The 19,682-nt window shown below is 40.3% G+C and overlaps 1 protein-coding gene across 1 annotated transcript in view; it reads right to left on the bottom strand.

Annotated features, from left to right (window-relative positions):
* Positions 1–604: 604 nt before the first annotated feature.
* The window catches only part of snx33 (sorting nexin 33), a 50,087-nt gene continuing 31,009 nt past the window's right edge, over positions 605–19,682 (bottom strand). Inside the window, exon 2 of the mRNA XM_071326768.1 lies at positions 605–5,555. Coding sequence (XP_071182869.1) covers positions 5,302–5,555 — 254 coding nt within the window. The 3' untranslated portion in view covers positions 605–5,301. The remainder of the gene's footprint in view (positions 5,556–19,682) is intronic.

Raw genomic sequence — 19,682 nt, 5'->3', positions numbered from 1 at the left:
GAAGAATGCATCCTTCCTCCCCTCATTCCTCATGGTGATAACAGTTCTGACATACATGGACGTTATGGTGGCATCCTGCTTTCTTTCAGGTGTAGGATCTTAATTTGATCACTCTTTTGTTGATGAGAATTTTGGGGCAAGGGAAGGTGCATTTGTGACATTTCTACAGTGACAACCATTCTTACCGAGCAATGCATACGCCATAGGAATTATATGAGAATACTTGCTGACATAAAATGTATATTTTTCCAGCTTTGACTGGGAAACTAATGCAACAAATCAAACTCCCTCTATGCAAACTCGTAAAAAAAACATTAAATCTCCTTCTCCAAATTTTTTTCCCACAAGTTTGCATAGAGGGAGTTTGATTCGTTGCAGTAGTTTCCCAGTTAAAGCTGCAAAAAAATCCATATTATGTGATGTCAAATATCATTGTGTTAATAGCATAAGTGCCTTTTTTGTGTCTTTTACCCAGCAATTTATTAATACAATTTGTATAGTGTGTATTCATACCATATATTTTGAAGGCTCCAGAAAGCACCCCCCATCTTTCCCCAAGGCAACATTAACTCACTGCTCCACGTACAAAGATAGATAAACAACATTAAAAATCAGAATCAGCATGATCGCTTTTATTAAGACTTTCAGAGCCTCCCTTAGTGACATCGTTCCTTGTGCCAAAAACCTAAGACAGTGCGTATTTCAATATAGGAAAATATAACAGAACCATAGGTCTCATCATGCCAGTCCCAGTCTCAGTCTCACACATCCTCGTTAAGCCAGAATCATCCATGTGAGACTCAGTGTCCTTCCACCAGCCATACAGTTTGTCAACATGTCCTTACATTACCGTTCGCACTGCCAGTGGCAGTCAGAGTAGGTGAGTAACAGTTCACATGGAATCATTTCCAGTCCTTTTCCCCTGAAAATTCCTTCTCCTTTTGCCCTGTTAGTCTCTTTCCACAGAGGTTGTCAGACCCATCTCCTCAAAATGTGACCGTTTGAATAAGAAAACTATTGAAGACAGCCAACACTCGACCACCTCCTATGTACGGTCAGCTATTTATTGGGAGACCCTGTCATTTCATTGGAAACTGAGTGCTAAATAGTGATACTTTGGTCTTTGTGCAATAAAAAAAAAAACAGGCGAGAAGATGAGGACATTTCAAAAGAAGGGTTGTGAAACACCTGGTTTTAACATCTACCCATACCCTGGAATGTACGTTGGAAGTGGAACAGCCATTGAGACAACACTCAGTACTGAGTCATAGACAAAGTCAGACTTCTGTGGTTAACTTAGAAGGTAATGCAGGGCAGTCTTTGTTTATTTACTGAAACTATGGTCTCAAGCATTACTGGGAAAAAAGGGCACCATCCAATAACTTACAGTATTGTTATTTTGGTGATTGGTTTGTGTCCTGTCAAATTGAGATGAATGGAAATATGTCAGGAGATCTCTTTGGGGTCTGTGCTAGACATTTATACTTCAATATTCCATGATCAGAATAAAAACCCTGAGTAGAGTACTGTATTATTTAACGGTACTTGGGAAAAGCCAATTAAAGCATGTGAATGGACCGTTAACTCAAGTAACTATTCAAAGCAACGCCTTAATTGTGAACAAGTTAGTGCTCTGTATTTAATAATTTACTTGACTGTTCTTGAGGCAATGCTTTCACTGAGAAGCAGCGTCTCTGTCTTAACCTCTTAGATTCATAATAGTTCTAAAGATAGCACAAACAAACCACAGATCTCTATAAGGTCTCACAAGATGGCTCCTATTAAAATCCATGTCTTATATGACTGGAACAACTTAAATTATTTGGTAATCAACACTGAAATTGGTGCGGTAGTGATTCAGTTAAGAGAAGAACACTATGTTCAAAGTCAACATTGTTTCTCAAATAAGGGGGGTGATTACTCCTTGTTTACACTTACTGTAACATTAAGTACTTCCAACTTCAAGACTGCTGGCCAAATGTTTGTTGCAACAGACAGAACAAGGAGTCTATCAATAACCCAACAAATTACAGTCGCACGGAGGCACGCACACACACACCATGATCAACGGGTACAAAGCTCCTGTACAAACTCAACTGGAGCACAACTGATTCCAAAGACCTGTTTCTCCTCAAATGGTGCAAAGAAGCAGGTGAAGACAGTTGTTTAGAAAATCACACTCAAATGCCTCTGCTCCTTAAGGCACTTACAGGGACCACAGGAAAAAGTAACATTAATTACATGATGTTAATTATCTTAAGTTATGGAGTGCAGCTGCTGCCTCTTGGGACTTTAAAAGCCGCCGACAGGCACAGTCATGGCTTGTATGGAGAGCTATCTCAAGAAAATACATCACGGTAACACGTTTGCAGTGAACACCTGATCATTCAAGCCCTTACTCTGAGAAACAACAGGAGGAGATGGCATGGACTCTGTCATGGTTTTCATACATTACACTAAAGGAGTTCCGTTTCTACCGTCTGCTTAAGGCTACACATGCCTATCTTTGACCCTCTACAGAGAATTCTTAAATGCCACCTATCAATGAACGTATTAAGATTTGTTGCAAACACCTTAAATAGATGGTATTGTATACAACAACAAAAAATGTTGGTCATAACATAGCAAAATTTGTGGATTTATGAAGAAGACAATGGTGTAAGTCCCTTGAAACAAAGAATTTAGACTTTGAATTTCAGCCTGGAAAGTGACTATTACGTGAAGTGCACAAACTGGCTTCCCCAGCCTCTTCAAGAACATGCCCTCTTTCTGTCCGAGTCTTTGAACCACTTGGCCCATATTCAAGTCAAAATAAGCAGAAAGTAATCTTTATAATGCAGCAACCTCAGCAACCCCTCTCTTCTTTTAAGCCAGGGTTTGCGTGACTATCATGGTCCACCATGAAGAAAGATAATAAACAGATAAACTTTTCCAGCTACAGCCATCCCACTGGGCACACACTGGTTGAATCAACATGGTTTCAATACCATTTGTCAAAGTATTGTGACGTGGAATCAATGTGGAAAATACAAAAAGTCATCAAACAGTACTGATTTCATCTAATTTCAACCAGCGTTGTAAGCATTGAAATGAGGGTAAAACGTCAACTTAAATACAATGACTTAACCTGACTAACAGATTGTTACATCAATCTAATTACAACATAATCATCAGAACTATGTATACGTTGAAAATGCATTGAAAATTCCACATATAAACGTTAAAAAATATATATATAATCCTATGTTCATCCAGGTTAAGTGTACAAAACATTAGGAATACCTACCTAATATTGAGCTATATCGCCCCCTCCCTTTTACCCTAAATTCTTGACACAAACCAGTGTGCCTGGCATCTACTACCATTCCCCTTTCAAAGGCACTTAAATCTTTTGTCTTGCCCATTTACTCTCTGAATGGCACACAAACACAATCCATGTCTCAATTGTCTCAAGGTTTAAAAATCCTTCTTTAACCTGTCTCCTCCCCTTCATCTACACTGGTTGAAGTGGAGTGAACAAGTGATCCTAGCTTTCACCTGGTCAGTCTATGTAATGGAAAGACCCGGTCTTCCTAATGTTTTGTACACTAAGTGTATATCGGGTGGTTGAAATTCAGTGTTGGGGAGTAGCGAACTACATGAAGTTCAACTAGTAATTTAACTACATTTGAAGTAGCTAGGTGGTAGTTGAACTAGTCAAAGTCAAATCAATAGGTAATTACCTCTGTGCCACGCAGTGGTGTAGATAACAACTGAACATGACTCTTTTTGTTAAAAAATGTAATAAAATATGGGAGAAGTAGGAAATATTTTGGGGGGTTTTCAGCGTCAGACCTGCCAAATTCTCACTTGAAACTTACACATTCTATTAAAATGACATATTCCATTCATGTATGACCCCAAAGTGAACTGTTCTTGCAATTTGTAGACTATGACATTTCAAATTTACATACAATAATTTTTCGGAATGTCCTTCGGATGTATTGAACTACTTTTTGAAAGTAACCTTAATTAAGTAAACTATATTTTTCTTAAGGGTAGCTTTAGTGTAGCTTAACTTCTTCCAGTGTGAAGTATTTGGTAGCTTGGTAAACTATATTATTATGGCAGCCCCCCGCACCTCTCTGATTCAGAGGGTTAAATGCGGGAAGACACATTAAAGTTGAATGCATTCAGTTGTACAACTGACTAGGTATCCCCCTTTCCCTTTCCCTATATTTCCAGAGTAGATTCCCCAACACTGTTGAAATTATGTTGAATTTTATGTTTGATTAGACATATTTCATTTGACCTAGTAAAATTGTGTGTTTGAATCAACGTCGGTTTCAACTTCATGTCATCAACCGAAATAAAGAGGTAAATTCAGCATCCTAATTATAAGGATAATGGTAACTACTTCTAAACTTCTAAAGATCTAATCAGCCATAGTCGAATGACAGTATAGTTAGCGTTGAAATGATGGTGGCCTTTGGGAAAATCCGATGTCAATGTAGCTTACATAATAAACCCAACCTCACTCCAAACTTACTTTCACATACAGCTAGTGTAAGAAAAGTTAGAGGAGTTACTTTCAACTATTCAATGGTATTTAGGTAGTCTATGCAAAAGTGTATGGAAGCTGACCAATGTCTAACTGTCTAGACATGATAGGTCAGCTGAATTGAACGCAGCTTGTTTCTCAAGCTAAGCGGGGTACATAGAGGAAGGCATCTGTATGGTAGACTTGTTTCACTGAAGTGCATTACCTCTCCGTAGGTGTCAATGTTCAGGCAGGAATCGTTGGACTGTGGCTTACCATTTTATTTCAATATACCTCTATTTAGGTTGATGGCATGACGTTGAAATGATGACGTCGATTCAAACATACCATTTTACTGTCAGCATTGAAACAAGTTCAAATAACATAAGTCTAATCAAATATGAAATTAAACATCATTTCAACCACACAAAGTTGAAGATTTTTTACATTTCTACGTGGAATTTTCAACGCAATTTCCACGTATTTAATTGTTATGATGATTATGTTGAAATTAGACTGGTGTAACAACCTGTTCACCAGGTTAAGTCTATGTAGTTAAGTTGAGGTTTTACCCTAATTTCAACGATGAAAACTTTGTTCAAATCCAATGTATTTTCCACGTCACAATACATTGACAAATTACATTTAAACAACCAGTGTGTGTCCAGTGGGATTTCTCTATTTCCACTAGGCTTTTTGACAAACCCTGAAGAGGGCCCGTTGAACTGGGCGGCCATTTCGGATCAAAAGGATAACGTCAGGGCTGATGACAAGCCCAGCCTCTACAGGTTGTCGTACATGTGCAGGGTACGCTCCAGCTGTTGGCCCACGCGCTGGTAGAAGGCGATCTGCTGTTTGATGTAGGCCTGCATCATCTCCTTGAAGTCCACCTCGCGGCGCTGGTGGAAGTGGTTCATCTCAGCCTGTAGAGCGAATCCCACTGTCCGGCAGCGTTTACGCACTCCGTCTGCCTCGTCCTGGTCCATTTTCCCTTCGTCGCTCATCCGCTGACTCTCTTTGACCTTGGCGAACGCACCTGAGGAAAGAGAGAGAGCAGTTGGCGGTTAGCTAGCTACTGATAAATGAGTGTTACTACCTGTGGAGGGAGAAGTTTGCGGTAGCTAGCTACCGATACAAAAGAAATGCTATGACCTGTGGAGAGAGCAGTTAGCAAGCTACCGATACAATGAATATGCTATGACCTGTGGGCTAGCTAGCTACCGATACAATGAATATGCTATGACCTGTGGGCTAGCTAGCTACCAATACAATGAATATGCTATGACCTGTGGGCTAGCTAGCTACCGATACAATGAATATGCTATGACCTGTGGGCTAGCTAGCTACCGATACAAGGGAAATGCTACTACTACCAGTGCATGCGTGTGGACCTAGCATGACCTGTATAAGACAATGACACATTGAAAATTATATTCAGGTTAAACATTTGAATGGTGTTTGAATTTGAGGGCTATGATCAGGAATTGTAAAAACTTGTACGACTTGTTCATATGCTTTTGAGACATTTTGGAAAACATGACAGCCTTGTGAGACTTTAGCTTCCTCATAGTCTCGTAAAACCTTTCCTTGGCTGACCTGGAATATTACAGTAGACAAGAGATTGGCAATATAAGGCACCCTCCAACCTTTAACAGAATCTGCTTTAGACCAAATAGAGCATATTACGCCACAGACTTAACTGCTACAGTAACAGTACACAAATCATGTTAATGTAAGAAACAGCAGCTAACATAACTCACTGAATTCAAAACAGATGTAGCAATTAAAATGTTGCTTCCTTCATCAAGCTTTCAAGTGTTCACATTCTTACTACATTACACATGTAGGCCAGGCTTCTCATCGACGGGGCTGTAGTGGAGCACGTTGAGAGCTTCAAGTTCCTTGGTGTCCACATCAACAACAAACTAGAATGGTCCAAACACACCAAGACAGTCGTGAAGAGGGCACGACAAAGCATATTCCCCCTCAGGAAACTAAAAAGATTTAGCATGGGTCCTCAGATCCTCAAAAGGTTCTACAGCTGCAACATCGAGAGCATCCTGACTGGTTGCATCACTGCCCGGTACGGAAATTGCTCGGCCTCTGACCGCAAGGCACTACAGAGGGTAGTGCAGACGGCCCAGTACATCACTGGGGCTAAGCTGCCTGCCATCCAAGACCTCTACACCAGGCGGTGTCAGAGGAAAGCCCTAAAAATGGTCAAAGACCCCAGCGACCCCAGTCACAGACTGTTCTCTCTACTACCGCATGGCAAGCGATACCGGAGTGCCAAGTCTAGGACAAAAAGGCTTCTCAACAGTTTTTACCCCCAAGCCATAAGACTCCTGAACAGGTAATGAAATGGCTACCCAAACTATTTGCATTGTGTGCCCCCCCAACCTCTCTTTTTACGCTGCTGCTACTCTCTGTTTATCATATATGCATAGTCACTTTAACTATACATTCATGTACATACTACCTCAATTGGGCCGACCAACCAGTGCTCCCGCACATTGGCTAACCGGGCTATCTGCATTGAGTCCCACCCACCACCCGCCAACCCCTCTTTTATACCACTGCTACTCTCTGTTCATCATATATGCATAGTCACTTTAACCATATCTACATGGACGTACTACCTCAATCAGCCCGACTAACCGGTGTCTGTATGTAGCCTCGCTACTTTTATAGCCTCGCTACTGTATATAGCCTGTCTTTTTACTGTTGTTTTATTTCTTTACCTACCTATTGTTCACCTAATACCTTTCTTGCACTATTGGTTAGAGCCTGTAAGTAAGCATGTCACTGAATACCTGTTGTATTCGGCGCACGTGACAAATAAACTTTGATTTGATAGGCACTAATTTATGTACTCTCTGTCATCTGGAGCTGCATGGGAAATAGTCCAGGAACACAAAGTAAAGCACAAAGTATAATTCCCAAGGCCTAGTCAGCCCTTCCCCCTCTGAAGGGCCAGTATCCAGAGTACTGACTATTGAATGTTTTACAGAATAATACTATATATAGTATCTATGTCTGGTATCTATCTGAAACTTGTTCACTGACGATAACTCTGATGATATCTATATGGATGTCTATATGGATGTATGATCTCTGTGGTAACTTGTATCTGTACAGGGTGAACTCTAAACTCCCGACCAATTCTTCCTAGTCAACGTCAACTCATTGCCTCATGTGTAACGGCTGTCGTAGTCGTTCTCCTCCTCAGACGAGGAGGAGCATGGATCGGACCAAGATGCGGATTGGTAAGTATTCATATTTTAATGGGAAAACAACAAACACTACAAAATACAACAACCAACAAACGTGACTAACCTGAAACAGTCCTGTGTGGCCCAAACACTGACACAGGAACAAACACCCACAAAACACAGGTGAAACCCAGGCTGCCTAAGTATGATTCTCAATCAGGGACAACGATTGACAGCTGTCTCTGATTGAGAATCATACCAGGCCGAACACAAAATCACAACATAGAAAATCAAACCTAGACCAACCCACCCAACTCACGCCCTGACCAACTAAAACAAATACAAAACAAAGGAAAACAGGTCAGGAACATGACATCATGCTTGCTTGTATATTTTAATTATCTTTATGCTGTCAGATAAACATTTTGAAGGAGGCAGTGTCATGGTGTGTTCGTAACCGTGGGAAGTGGGAATTTACCACATATGACTGGAGGAAAATCCCTTGAACGGCCCTCCAACTGGTTATTACTAGTGAGAAACTCGTCTATCATCCTGAGCACCCACTTCTCCAACATGGTGACCTCTAATGTCACCTACTAAGGAATTGGCCTCTATAATAGGGTTGGGTGGGATCCAGATTTTCATATCATCATACAGTCCTTCTCATCTCGGGATTTATGTTATTACCGATATTAGTACAAAAGGGTTCACCAAAAAGCAAAAAAGCCCATTGGGCGTCTATTACAAGAACGCAAAAAAAAGGGCACAAGTAATAGCAAATTTCCAAGGAGGCTGCGAGCGAAATATACAAACGAGAGCAAACAAAAATAAACCAATTGCAAAGATCTAGCTCATAAAGTTATACATATATACAGTGGGGAGAACAAGTATTTGATACACTGCCGATTTTGAAGGTTTTCCTACTTACAAAGCATGTAGAGGTCTGTAATTTTTATCATAGGTACACTTCAACTGTGAGAGACGGAATCTAAAACAAAAATCCAAAAAATCACATTGTATGATTTTTAAGTAATTAATTTGCATTTTATTGCATGACATAAGTATTTGATCACCTACCAACCAGTAAGAATTCCGGCTCTCACAGACCTGTTAGTTTTTCTTTAAGAAGCCCTCCTGTTCTCCACTCATTACCTGTATTAACTGCACCTGTTTGAACTTGTTACCTGTATAAAAGACACCTGTACACACACTCAATCAAACAGACTCCAATCTCTCCACAATGGCCAAGACCAGAGAGCTGTGTAAGGACATCAGGGATAAAATTGTAGACCTGCACAAGGCTGGGATGGGCTACAGGACAATAGGCAAGCAGCTTGGTGAGAAGGCAACAACTGTTGGCGCAATTATTAGAAAATGGAAGAAGTTGAAGATGACGGTCAACCACCCTCGGTCTGGGGCTCCATGCAAGATCTCACCTCGTGGGGCATCAATGATCATGAGAAAGGTGAGGGATCAGCCCATAACTACACGGCAGGACCTGGTCAATGACCTGAAGAGAGCTGGGACCACAGTCTCAAAGAAAACCATTAGTAACACACTACACCGTCATGGATTGAAATCCTGCAGCGCATGCAAGGTCCCCCTGCTCAAGCCAGCGCATTTCCAGGCCCGTCTGAAGTTTGCCAATGACCATCTGGATGATCCAGAGGAGGAATGGGAGAAGGTCATGTGGTCTGATGAGACAAAAATAGAGCTTTTTGGTCTAAACTCCACTCGCCGTGTTTGGAGGAAGAAGAAGGTTGAGTACAACCCCAAGAACACCCTCCCAACCGTGAAGCATGGAGGTGGAAACATCATTCTTTGGGGATGCTTTTCTGCAAAGGGGACAGGACGACTGCACCATATTGAGGGGAGGATGGATGGGGCCATGTATCGCGAGATCTTGGCCAAAAACCTCCTTCCCTCAGTAAGAGCATTGAAGATGGGTCGTGGCTGGATCTTCCAGCATGACAACGACCCGAAACACACAGCCAGGGCAACTAAGGAGTGGCTCCGTAAGAAGCATCTCAAGGTCCTGGAGTGGCCTAGCCAGTCTCCAGACCTGAACCCAATAGAAAATCTTTGGAGGGAGCTGAAAGTCCGTATTGCCCAGCGACAGCCCCGAAACCTGAAGGATCTGGAGAAGGTCTGTATGGAGGAGTGGGCCAAAATCCCTGCTGCAGTGTGTGCAAACCTGGTCAATAACTACAGGAAACGTATGATCTTTGTAATTGCAAACAAAGGTTTCTGTACCAAATATTAAGTTCTGCTTTTCTGATGTATCAAATACTTATGTCATGCAATAAAATGCAAATTAATTACTTAAAAATCATACAATGTGATTTTCTGGATTTTTGTTTTAGATTCCGTCTCTCACAGTTGAAGTGTACCTATGATAAAAATTACAGACCTCTACATGCTTTGTAAGTTGGAAAACCTGCAAAATCGGCAGTGTATCAAATACTTGTTCTCCCCACTGTAGGTAGCAGCTACCGAATGTCATTTTTGGTCAGTTTGGACATTCACAAGCGAATGTGAACGAGAGACAGTGCGCAAATAAACAATGTTTTCACGCACACTTGTCTTCAGCAGGATTCTTTCTCTTCACAACTGGCTACTTGATTATTGCAGCTCAGTGGGTTATAACTTTTGTTGACAATTTTGATTCCTTTTGGAAGCAAAACACATTTCATAAGGAGGATGGGATCCACCCAAATAATTTGGGTGTCTGGATCCTTTCACAGCACTATAAGGCTGCGTTGAGACAATGACCCATGCCCAGCTCAGTTAATCCCTACCATCGTGTCACTGAGTCATCATAATGCTTTAGCAAAATGGACATTATACCAGGCAGACAGAATGTAAGTAACCTAATTTATGTCCCTCTAACTGCCCTGAATACCTCTGGTGATCCTACAGCTATTGTATGCAGCAATCATATGCTTTTGAACCAGTTTTATGCTGTTAGCATTTAGGCGGTGTGCCCTAGTAGGAAGTCCACTGTGTGCAGCTCACCCTGCACTAACATAAACAAGACGAGAATGTCTACTTCTGCTAATCTTTCCAGTAAAGCAATGAAAGCAATCAAGCATCCCAGAAAAGTTATCAAAATCTCCCACGTTAACATATGTAGCTTAAGAAACAAGGTTCATTAAATTAACTTGCTACCGACTGATTTTGCCAACTAATTGAATTATTTTTTCATTGGCAAGATTAGCAAACATGCCAGCAATAAACGCTGACACAACACATCCGAGTATATCTGACCAAATTATGAAAGAATTCCGTAAAGAGAGTGTGGAAGAGGTGAAAAAATTTGACAACAATGACAAGCCACCGGGGTCTGACAAAATGGAACATTTTGGAAAATGACTGCGGATAATAGTGTACAATATTGCCACTCCTATTTGCCATATCTTCAATTTAAGCCTACTAGAAAGTGTGTGCCCTCAGGCCTGGAGGGAAGCAAAAGTCATTCCGCTACCTAAGAATAGTAAAGCCCCCTTTACTGGCTCAAATAGCCCACCAATCAGCCTGTTACAAACCCTTAGATAAGTTTGGGGGGAAATTGTGTTTGACCAGATACAATGCTATTTTACAGTAAACAAATTGACAACAGACTTTCAGCACGCTAATAGGGAAGGACATTCAACAAGCCAGCCAAATAGCATTGGACTTCTGTTGTCATCTGATGAAAATAAAGTTATTTTCTGCAGAATGTGTTGCACAAATGTATTTTCCGTGAAGGAAAACTATAGATGCACATCCCTGATCACTCTATTGACGCAAAAAAAACACTGTTGACTTTCAATATAAAACGTGACCCCTGTCAATACACAGCTAAACTCATATGCTCCGGCTTTCTCCCGTTCTGCTATTTACAAACAAACACATGACTCGTTCAACTGTTCTGGGGAACTATGGTAAGCTTCATAATGTAAAATAATGTGACAGGTGAAATGAAGAACGTGATCTGCTTCATCTCCTAATGCATGGCACGAGTTGACTACAGGCATTTACTTAAAAAGTAGCTACAAATATAAAAATGTATTGAAAAACTTCTAAGAAATAGTTTCAACGGTATTGAGCGTATTGAAAAACCATGCCATGGCTATTTCCAAATTCCCAGGTATACGGTATATACGGTATACCGCCCAAACCTATTCTATAACAGCATTTTTGTCAGTTAAATGCAACAACAAAACATTATTTTAATTAACTATTTAACTCTATAATTTGTTTACAAGCATGATAGCTGTATTTTTTGTTTATGGTTCACGCAGCTTGTTGGCCATTAGTAGAGCTGAGTAATTCGGGCTTTTTGAGGTCGGTTAGATTTCGGTTTTGATAATTTTTTTCTAAACATTAAATGCACTTTGCATTGTGTGGGTTGAATGCTGTAACAACACAGACTAAAACAATTTTTAAAAGTCCCATGATGGTAGTGACTGCCCATTACTGCTTATCACTTATTAACCATCATTTATTCACATTACTTTACTTTAATAAAATATTTAAATTGTTGTGTATTTTACATTTGCTTTACTTGATTACTTTATTTAATTCCAAGTCATCATCTCATCTCTATAGAGCTGCTGCCTATGCTGTTTGACAAAATCACTATTTTGTAGATCTTCAAAGAAAATAAGGCATACTTTTATGACTGCTGAATACCAACTATCAATCACTTAGATCATGTATTTTCAGGTAAAAATACCTTGCAAAGCAACAGCTGCTCTCTATATCACCTCACAATTGTGCACTCTTCTCTCTTCAGTAGTAAAAGAAACACAGACTGGACAAGTAAATGAGCAACAGACTATGGTCATTGTAGTTAATTCCCACGATTTATGCGCTAAACTATGTAGAATATTGGCCTATTGAAAACTTCAACTGCCTACTACATTGCAGAGTTCAGGCTGGATCTCTAGAGAAACTGTGCGATGTACGGATTGATCTCACAGAAAAAATGGAATTCAAATGATTGAACCGATGTTGGTCAATTAGTTGTTTTAAAAACAAAAAATAACGGAAATTTCGATTATTTGCTCAGCGCTAGCCAGTAGCCAATCGGCTTTTTTAATGAGTTCAAATCACATGAATGCATCCAACTGGCATTTACGACTTCACAACTGGTAAATTCCCACCTCCCACATGGTTACAAACGCAGCATTAAAGTATAAACTTGAGAGGCACAACATAACAATCCTGTCACAACAGACAATGCCAGGAACATTGTGAATGCTGAACATTGTGAATGGCATCTCATTTTCCCGCTGTACCAAACCCAACCGTGACCCTAAAACCGCAATATGTGCACCGTGTGTTTGGTGAACTGTTACACCCCTACCGGCAATACCGTTGTAACTGTTTATTTGAAGTTTTTTAAATACATTTTAATATTTGTACCTACTTTTTAAATAAATACCCGCAGTCAACTTGTGAAATACGTTAGGAGAGAAAGCAGTTTGCGTTTTTAATTTCACCTGTCACATTATTTTACATTATTAAGCTTACCGGTAGTCCCCAGTCACATGTTGTTTACAAGCACACAACAATAAGAGACCAGAGCCTTGTGAGTCACTCATTGTTGTGCAGCACACACCAGGTGATCTAGTTACAGTATGAAATTCACAACGAAACGTTTGCCAGCTAGATATCTTATAACCTAACTATTAAGTTAACGGTCTAAAATGTGCTAAATGTTCTGCAGTTGTGAATTTGGTTGCTAACTTAGTAGCTAGTTATCTTTCGAAGTGGTTAGCTTCTTGCAATCAAGCTCCTCTTGGTAACAGCAGACTCTCCTGGATTGAGAGCCTTTATGTCTTGCATGCAGCAAACTGTGAGTAGCATTGTAGTTACTTGTATAACTTTGTGAACTGATATGTCTGTCGTGCAAATCATTTATGTCAGAGAAGAATGTATAATAACTGCATATTCGCTATGGAACTTTACATGTACACTACCGGTCAAAGGTTTTAGAACACCTACTCATTCAAGGGTTTTTCTCTATTTTTACTATTTTCTAAATTGACATCAAAACTATTAAATAACACATATGGAATCATGTAGAAACCAAAAAAGTGTTAAACAAATCAAAATGTATTTTATATTTGAGATTCTTCAAATAGCCACCCTTTGCCTTGATGACAGCTTTGCACACTCTTGGCATTCTCTCAACAAACTTTACCTGGAATGCTTTTCCAACAGTTTTATAGGAGTTCCAACATATGCTTCGCACTTGTTTGCTGCTTTTCCTTCACTGTGCGGTCCGACTCATCCCAAACCATCTCAATTTGGTTGAGGTCGGGGGATTGTGGAGGCCAGGTCATCTGATGCAGCACTCCATCACTCTCCTTCTTGGTAAAATAGCCTTTACACAGCATGGAGGTGTGTTGGGTCATTGTCCCGTTGAAAAACAAATGATAGTCCCACTAAGCCCAAACCAGATGGGATGGCGTATCTCTGCAGAATGCTGTGGTAGCCATGCTGGTAAAGTGTGCCTTGAATTCTAAATAAATCATAGACAGTGTCACCAGAAATGAACCCCCACAACATAACACCTCCTCCATGCTTCACTGTGGGAAATACACGTGCGGAGATCATCCGTTCACCCACACCGCGTCTCAAAATACACTGCAGTTGGAACCAAAAATCTCCAATTTGGACTCCAGACCAAGGTACAAATGTCCAGCAGTCTAATGACCATTGCTCGTGTTTCTTGGCCTAAGCAAGTCTCTTCTTATTATTGGTGTTTTTAGTAGTGGTTTCTTTGCAGCAATTCGACAATGAAGGCCTGATTCACACAGTCTCCACTGAACAGTTGATGTTGAGATGTGTATGTTACTTGAACCCTGTGAAGCATTTATTTGGGCTGCAATTTCTGAGGCTGGTAACTCTGAACTTATTCTCTGCAGCAGAGGTAACACTGGGTCTTCCATTCCTGTGGCGGTCCTCATGAGAGCCAGTTTCATCATAGCGCTTGATAGTTTTTGCGACTGCACATGAAGAAACTTCTATACATTTTCCCGGATTGACTGACCTTCAAGTCTTAAAGTAATGATGGACTGTCGTTTCTCTTTGCTTATTTGAGCTGTTCTTGCCATAATATGGACTTGGTCTTTTACCAAATAGGGCTATCTTCTGTATACCACCCCTACATTTTCACAACACAACTGATTGGCTCAAACACATTAAGAAGGAAATTAATTCCACAAATTAACTTCTAACAAGGCACACCTGTTAATTGAAATACATTCCACGTGAGTACCTCATGAAGTTGGTTGAGAGAATGCCAAGTGTGCAAAGCTGTCATCAAGACAAAGGGTGGCTACTTTGAAGAATCTTAAATATAAAATATATTTTGATTTGTTTAACACTTTTTTGGTTACTACATGATTCCATTGTGTTATTTCATAGTTTTGATGTCTTCACTATTATTCTACAATGTAAAAATAGTCAAAATAAAGAAAAACCCTGGAATGAGTAGGTGTTCTAAAACTTTTGACCTGTAGTGCACTTGTTAGCATTGCTAGCCTTCGTATTGAAAATAGCGCCCCTTGTGTTCAGTGTCGGTATAACCGAATATCCCAGGATAGCACAAGGTCGGTATGAAGGTATGACAATCTGGATACCGCCCAACCCTAGTTTCTATAGAATTCCAGGCTGCAGTCTGAGGAAGCATGTAGGGCAGTTTATTGCTGTTCCAGGGGCAGGGCTGTACTGACCAGTCTGTGGCTCTGACCAAGAATAATGTATTGTAAAAAAGAAAGTAGGGGTTGGGTGGGGGGGGGGGTTTCCAAATGTCCTTATGCCATGTCCCTTAAGAAGAAAAGACTGGAATGTGGATCATACGCAATGGTCTGTTTCCCTATGTACGTATATAACGTATATGTTATAATGTATATAACATATGAAGATATTGTATCGGTCCATTACGTACATGGGGCATTTCAGACCCTACACTGTGATGTGCTAAATAAATACAATTAGTAATAGTGGTAGTCATCATAGTAGTAATGGTAGTTGTAGAAGATTGGTATCCCTTTACTCATGTCAATCCACTGGAATAAATGCTTGCTAATAAATGTCCCAATGGCCTGGAAAGCCACCACCTGATTTGTTTATTTAGTCCAACCAGATGGCTTTCCTCAGCTACTGTACCACGTCTTGTGACCATTCTGAGTTGTGGAGAGAATTGAGCTATATTATAAGTGAGAGCGAAACTGGTATGCTAACGATGCTATGCAATCGAGGAAGAGTCACAGAAAGATAGAAGGGGGAATAGAGAGAAAGAGGAGAGAGGGCGAGAGGGGTTCGGTGCGGAAGAGATTAATTGTGAACACAACCGCTCTGGTGAATTAAACACAGGAATCTCCAGTACAATTTTGTGCATTCCCCTTTCCCACACAGGCCTCCAGACTGCTACCATTTAGGGACAGTTCAACATTTATTTGGGGGTAGTCCAAAATAGGGGAGGGTTGTTAAAAAGAAATTGCTTTCGAGAGGGTTGTTGGACCCTTTGACTTGGCTGTGCGAGTAAAACATGTTGTTGGTCGCATCGGTGTGAGCTGCATGGTCACCTCACTCCAATCATCAAAAATGTTTAGGATGCTAAAACCAAGATTTGGTCATACAGTAAAGTGCATTCCCCTCATGATTCCTATAATGTCTGCCCTGCTGCTGTGCCTGTTTCGCAGGGGCCTGGGTGCTGTGATGAGTGAGCCACTCTCAATGGCTCTCCCACTGTGCTCCAGGAGAAAAAAATGCTTCCTGATTGTATAACATTTCAAAATCAAGAAGAAAAAAAACATCTAAAAAAACACAGCTATCCTGTGTAATACTTGTTGTCAGAGTTGAAGAGAGGGGGTTCTCTGCTTTCTGTAGGTATACTGTTTTTTGTTTCAACTCAATTTTGAGCTCTATAGCCACTATTTTGCAACCAACATATTTGATATGGCTTTGAGATACGGAGCGCACAAAATGCGCATTGGCCATTGCGAGTGCATGGGCCTCATTGGGTAGTAGGCTAAGACTGCTACGTTTTTTTAGGACATTACATTTACTGTTATATTAATACATGGCTACACCAGTGGGTATTATATTTAGAATAATGATCTAGCTAATGTGTTTTGAGTTTCCACTTACTCAGGTAGTGAATTAGCCCCAAATAAATCTGCCTATGATATTTGTGCACATAAAGATGTAGGCAAATTCATGTCTATTGAACTAAAACATATCTATTAGGGCTGTCCCCGATTGAAAAAGATCTTGGTCGACTGAGAGTCGTCGTATTCTTTCGACTAATTGATTGGTCTAAATGTTTCAACTGATTTTTCCCATATAAAGACAGACTATGTGTTTGAATAATAAAATCAACTACATATGCACTGAGCTTGTCTGATGCTTTAAGCACACACAAATGACTCAAGAAAGAGCCCGATGATCACACTGTGTTAAAAGAAATGACTGAAGCACGTTGTCTCACTCTCCTCCCTACTGCAGCGAAATGGCACCAAAGTACAGCAAGTGTTTATTGAACTGTCTCTGCTGAAGCTGCAATATGATTTCAGTCATTTATTAGTCTCTTTTTCTGACTGAAAAGTTCTGTTACCGAAATCCCTAATTTGTTTACGAAAAACATGACCTATTCCCTCAACCCTGCTCTCTTTACGTGGAACAAGTAAGCATCGCAGGCGACCAATTGGGCCTGACCTATAGCTTATCATAATCACATCATTAAATGGTTACAAAAAACTCAACACAGTAATGACGAAAGCAAAATGGATGCGGAAAACGTGAAAAAGAAACTTGAAACGGGCAAATGTTTACTGGTTGCTCAGGGGGGAAAGGGGAAGTCAGATCTGTGGAAGACAATTGACGTAGTTGTGGAAACTAGGGATGCACGATATATCGGTGAACATATTGTAATCAGCCGATATTAGCTAAAAATGCCAACATCGGTATCAGCCCGATGTCTAGTTTAACGGCGATGTTAAAAACCGATGTCAAAGCTGCCATGATGTAATGATGCCACGTAAAATGTTGTGCAACACAGCATTCCTAATCTAGCCCACACAATGTCTGCTGTGTGGATCGAGCAGTCAACAAGTCGAGCAGTCATTTGAAAGAGTAAGAACATTTAAGCGAGACAACTCAAAGGCGAAATCCATTAAAGCCAAGATAATGGAATTCATTGCCCTTGACAATCAACCGTTCTCTGTCGTGGGTGATGTTGGCTTTCGCCGACCGGTCGAGTACCGGTACACACTACCAGCTGCGCTATTTTTCAGATGTTGCCCTACCGGAGTTACACAGCGTCACTGCTATTAGCCTCGTCACATACATACTATGGAAAGCCGTTTGGGTCGTTGCGTATCAAAAAAGATACAGTAGCACTGTCAAAGCTATACAAAAAAAAGTCTGCAAACAAGCAAACACTGGTCACGAACGATGTGTTTACAATACCGCGTTGGTAATAAAGCATCATTTGTTCGACAGCAACTTCTGGGGTAGCTAGCTTTAGCTTGGTACCTAGCTAGCACCAATACAACCAGCCTGAAAACAATAACCAGCAGAAATCGCAGTCATTTTCATTATTACAATGATTTAGGAATCCTTGAGTATTTGTCTTTGTTAGTTTTTTTTTGCATCTTACAACATATTAACTTCTTGCGACTACAGGGGGTGCTGTTCCGAATTAGCATTTTGTCGTCTCCAAATTAAACTGCCTAGTACTCAATTCTTGCTCGTACAATATGCATATTATTAATTATATTGGATAGAAAACACCTTCTAGTTTCATACAACGTTGAAATTATGTCTGTGGGTGACCCAGAAAAATTTCTACAGCGAAATCCATGACAGACAGTGAAAGGTCTGAGAGCGAAGCTCTGGTTTCAGATCAGTTTTTAAGGTCTCTGTCTATCCTATGGCACGACACGAACTGCACCCGCCTTCCCCTGGATGTCAGTAACCAATGAGAAGTGGAATGGGCCTTCTAGGTAGCTCTCAGAGGTTATAAAACACCAAGGAGTGAGAGTAGCCCCCCTTTCGACGCTCGCCCTTACGCAGGATGGGACCTCCGGACGCCATTTTCACAGGCTCGGTTATCAACTTGAAATGTATCCGTCTGTAATTTAATTCGATATAGGACTTAGAAACATCATAAGGTAGTTAATTTAAACCGTTTTATAGCAATTTATATCCGTTTAGTGCGATTCTGAGGAATTTATTTGTCGTGCACTTTCTAGCTTTGGGAACGTTTCGCGGTCTCGGTCGTTGTTAGTGGACATTTCGAAGGACAGAGGACATCTATCGACCAAAAGACGTTTATAACATAGAAAGGATACATTGCCCAAGAATATGATGGAAGATCAGCTCAAAGTAAGCAATATTTAATATGATAAACCGTGTTTCTGTCGAAATATTTTAAACGCATACATCGCCATTTTGTTTGGTATAGCTTCACTTGGCCAACCCTGTATTGAAAAGTAAGGATAATTTTAAAAATGTAAATCAGCGGTTGCATTAAGAACTAATTTGTCTTTCGATTCCTGTCAACCCTGTATTTTTTAGTCAAGTATATGATTAGCTTTTAATTAAACTAGATCACTCTGATAGATGACGTCAGACATATTGAGGCTTGATTTCCTAGTATTTTCATTGTGTAACCACGGTTTTGTATGGCTAAATATGCACCTTTTCGAACAAACTGTATATGTATGTTGTAAAATGATGTTACAGGAGTGTCATCGGAAGAATTCTGAGAAGGTTAGTGAAAAAATTAATATCTTTTGGCGGTGATTACGTTATAGCGCTCTTTGGCTGGAATCGATGCTCTGGTAACGTTTTCACATGTAGTATGCTAACTTATCGATTTATTGTGTTTTCGCTGTAAAACGCTTAGAAAATCTGAAATATTGTCTGGAATCACAAGATCTGGGTCTTTC

The sequence above is a fragment of the Salvelinus alpinus genome, chromosome 9 (genome assembly GCF_045679555.1).
Source record: "Salvelinus alpinus chromosome 9, SLU_Salpinus.1, whole genome shotgun sequence".
Taxonomy (NCBI): domain Eukaryota; kingdom Metazoa; phylum Chordata; class Actinopteri; order Salmoniformes; family Salmonidae; genus Salvelinus; species Salvelinus alpinus.
This window is presented reverse-complemented; position numbering and strand designations above follow the sequence as displayed.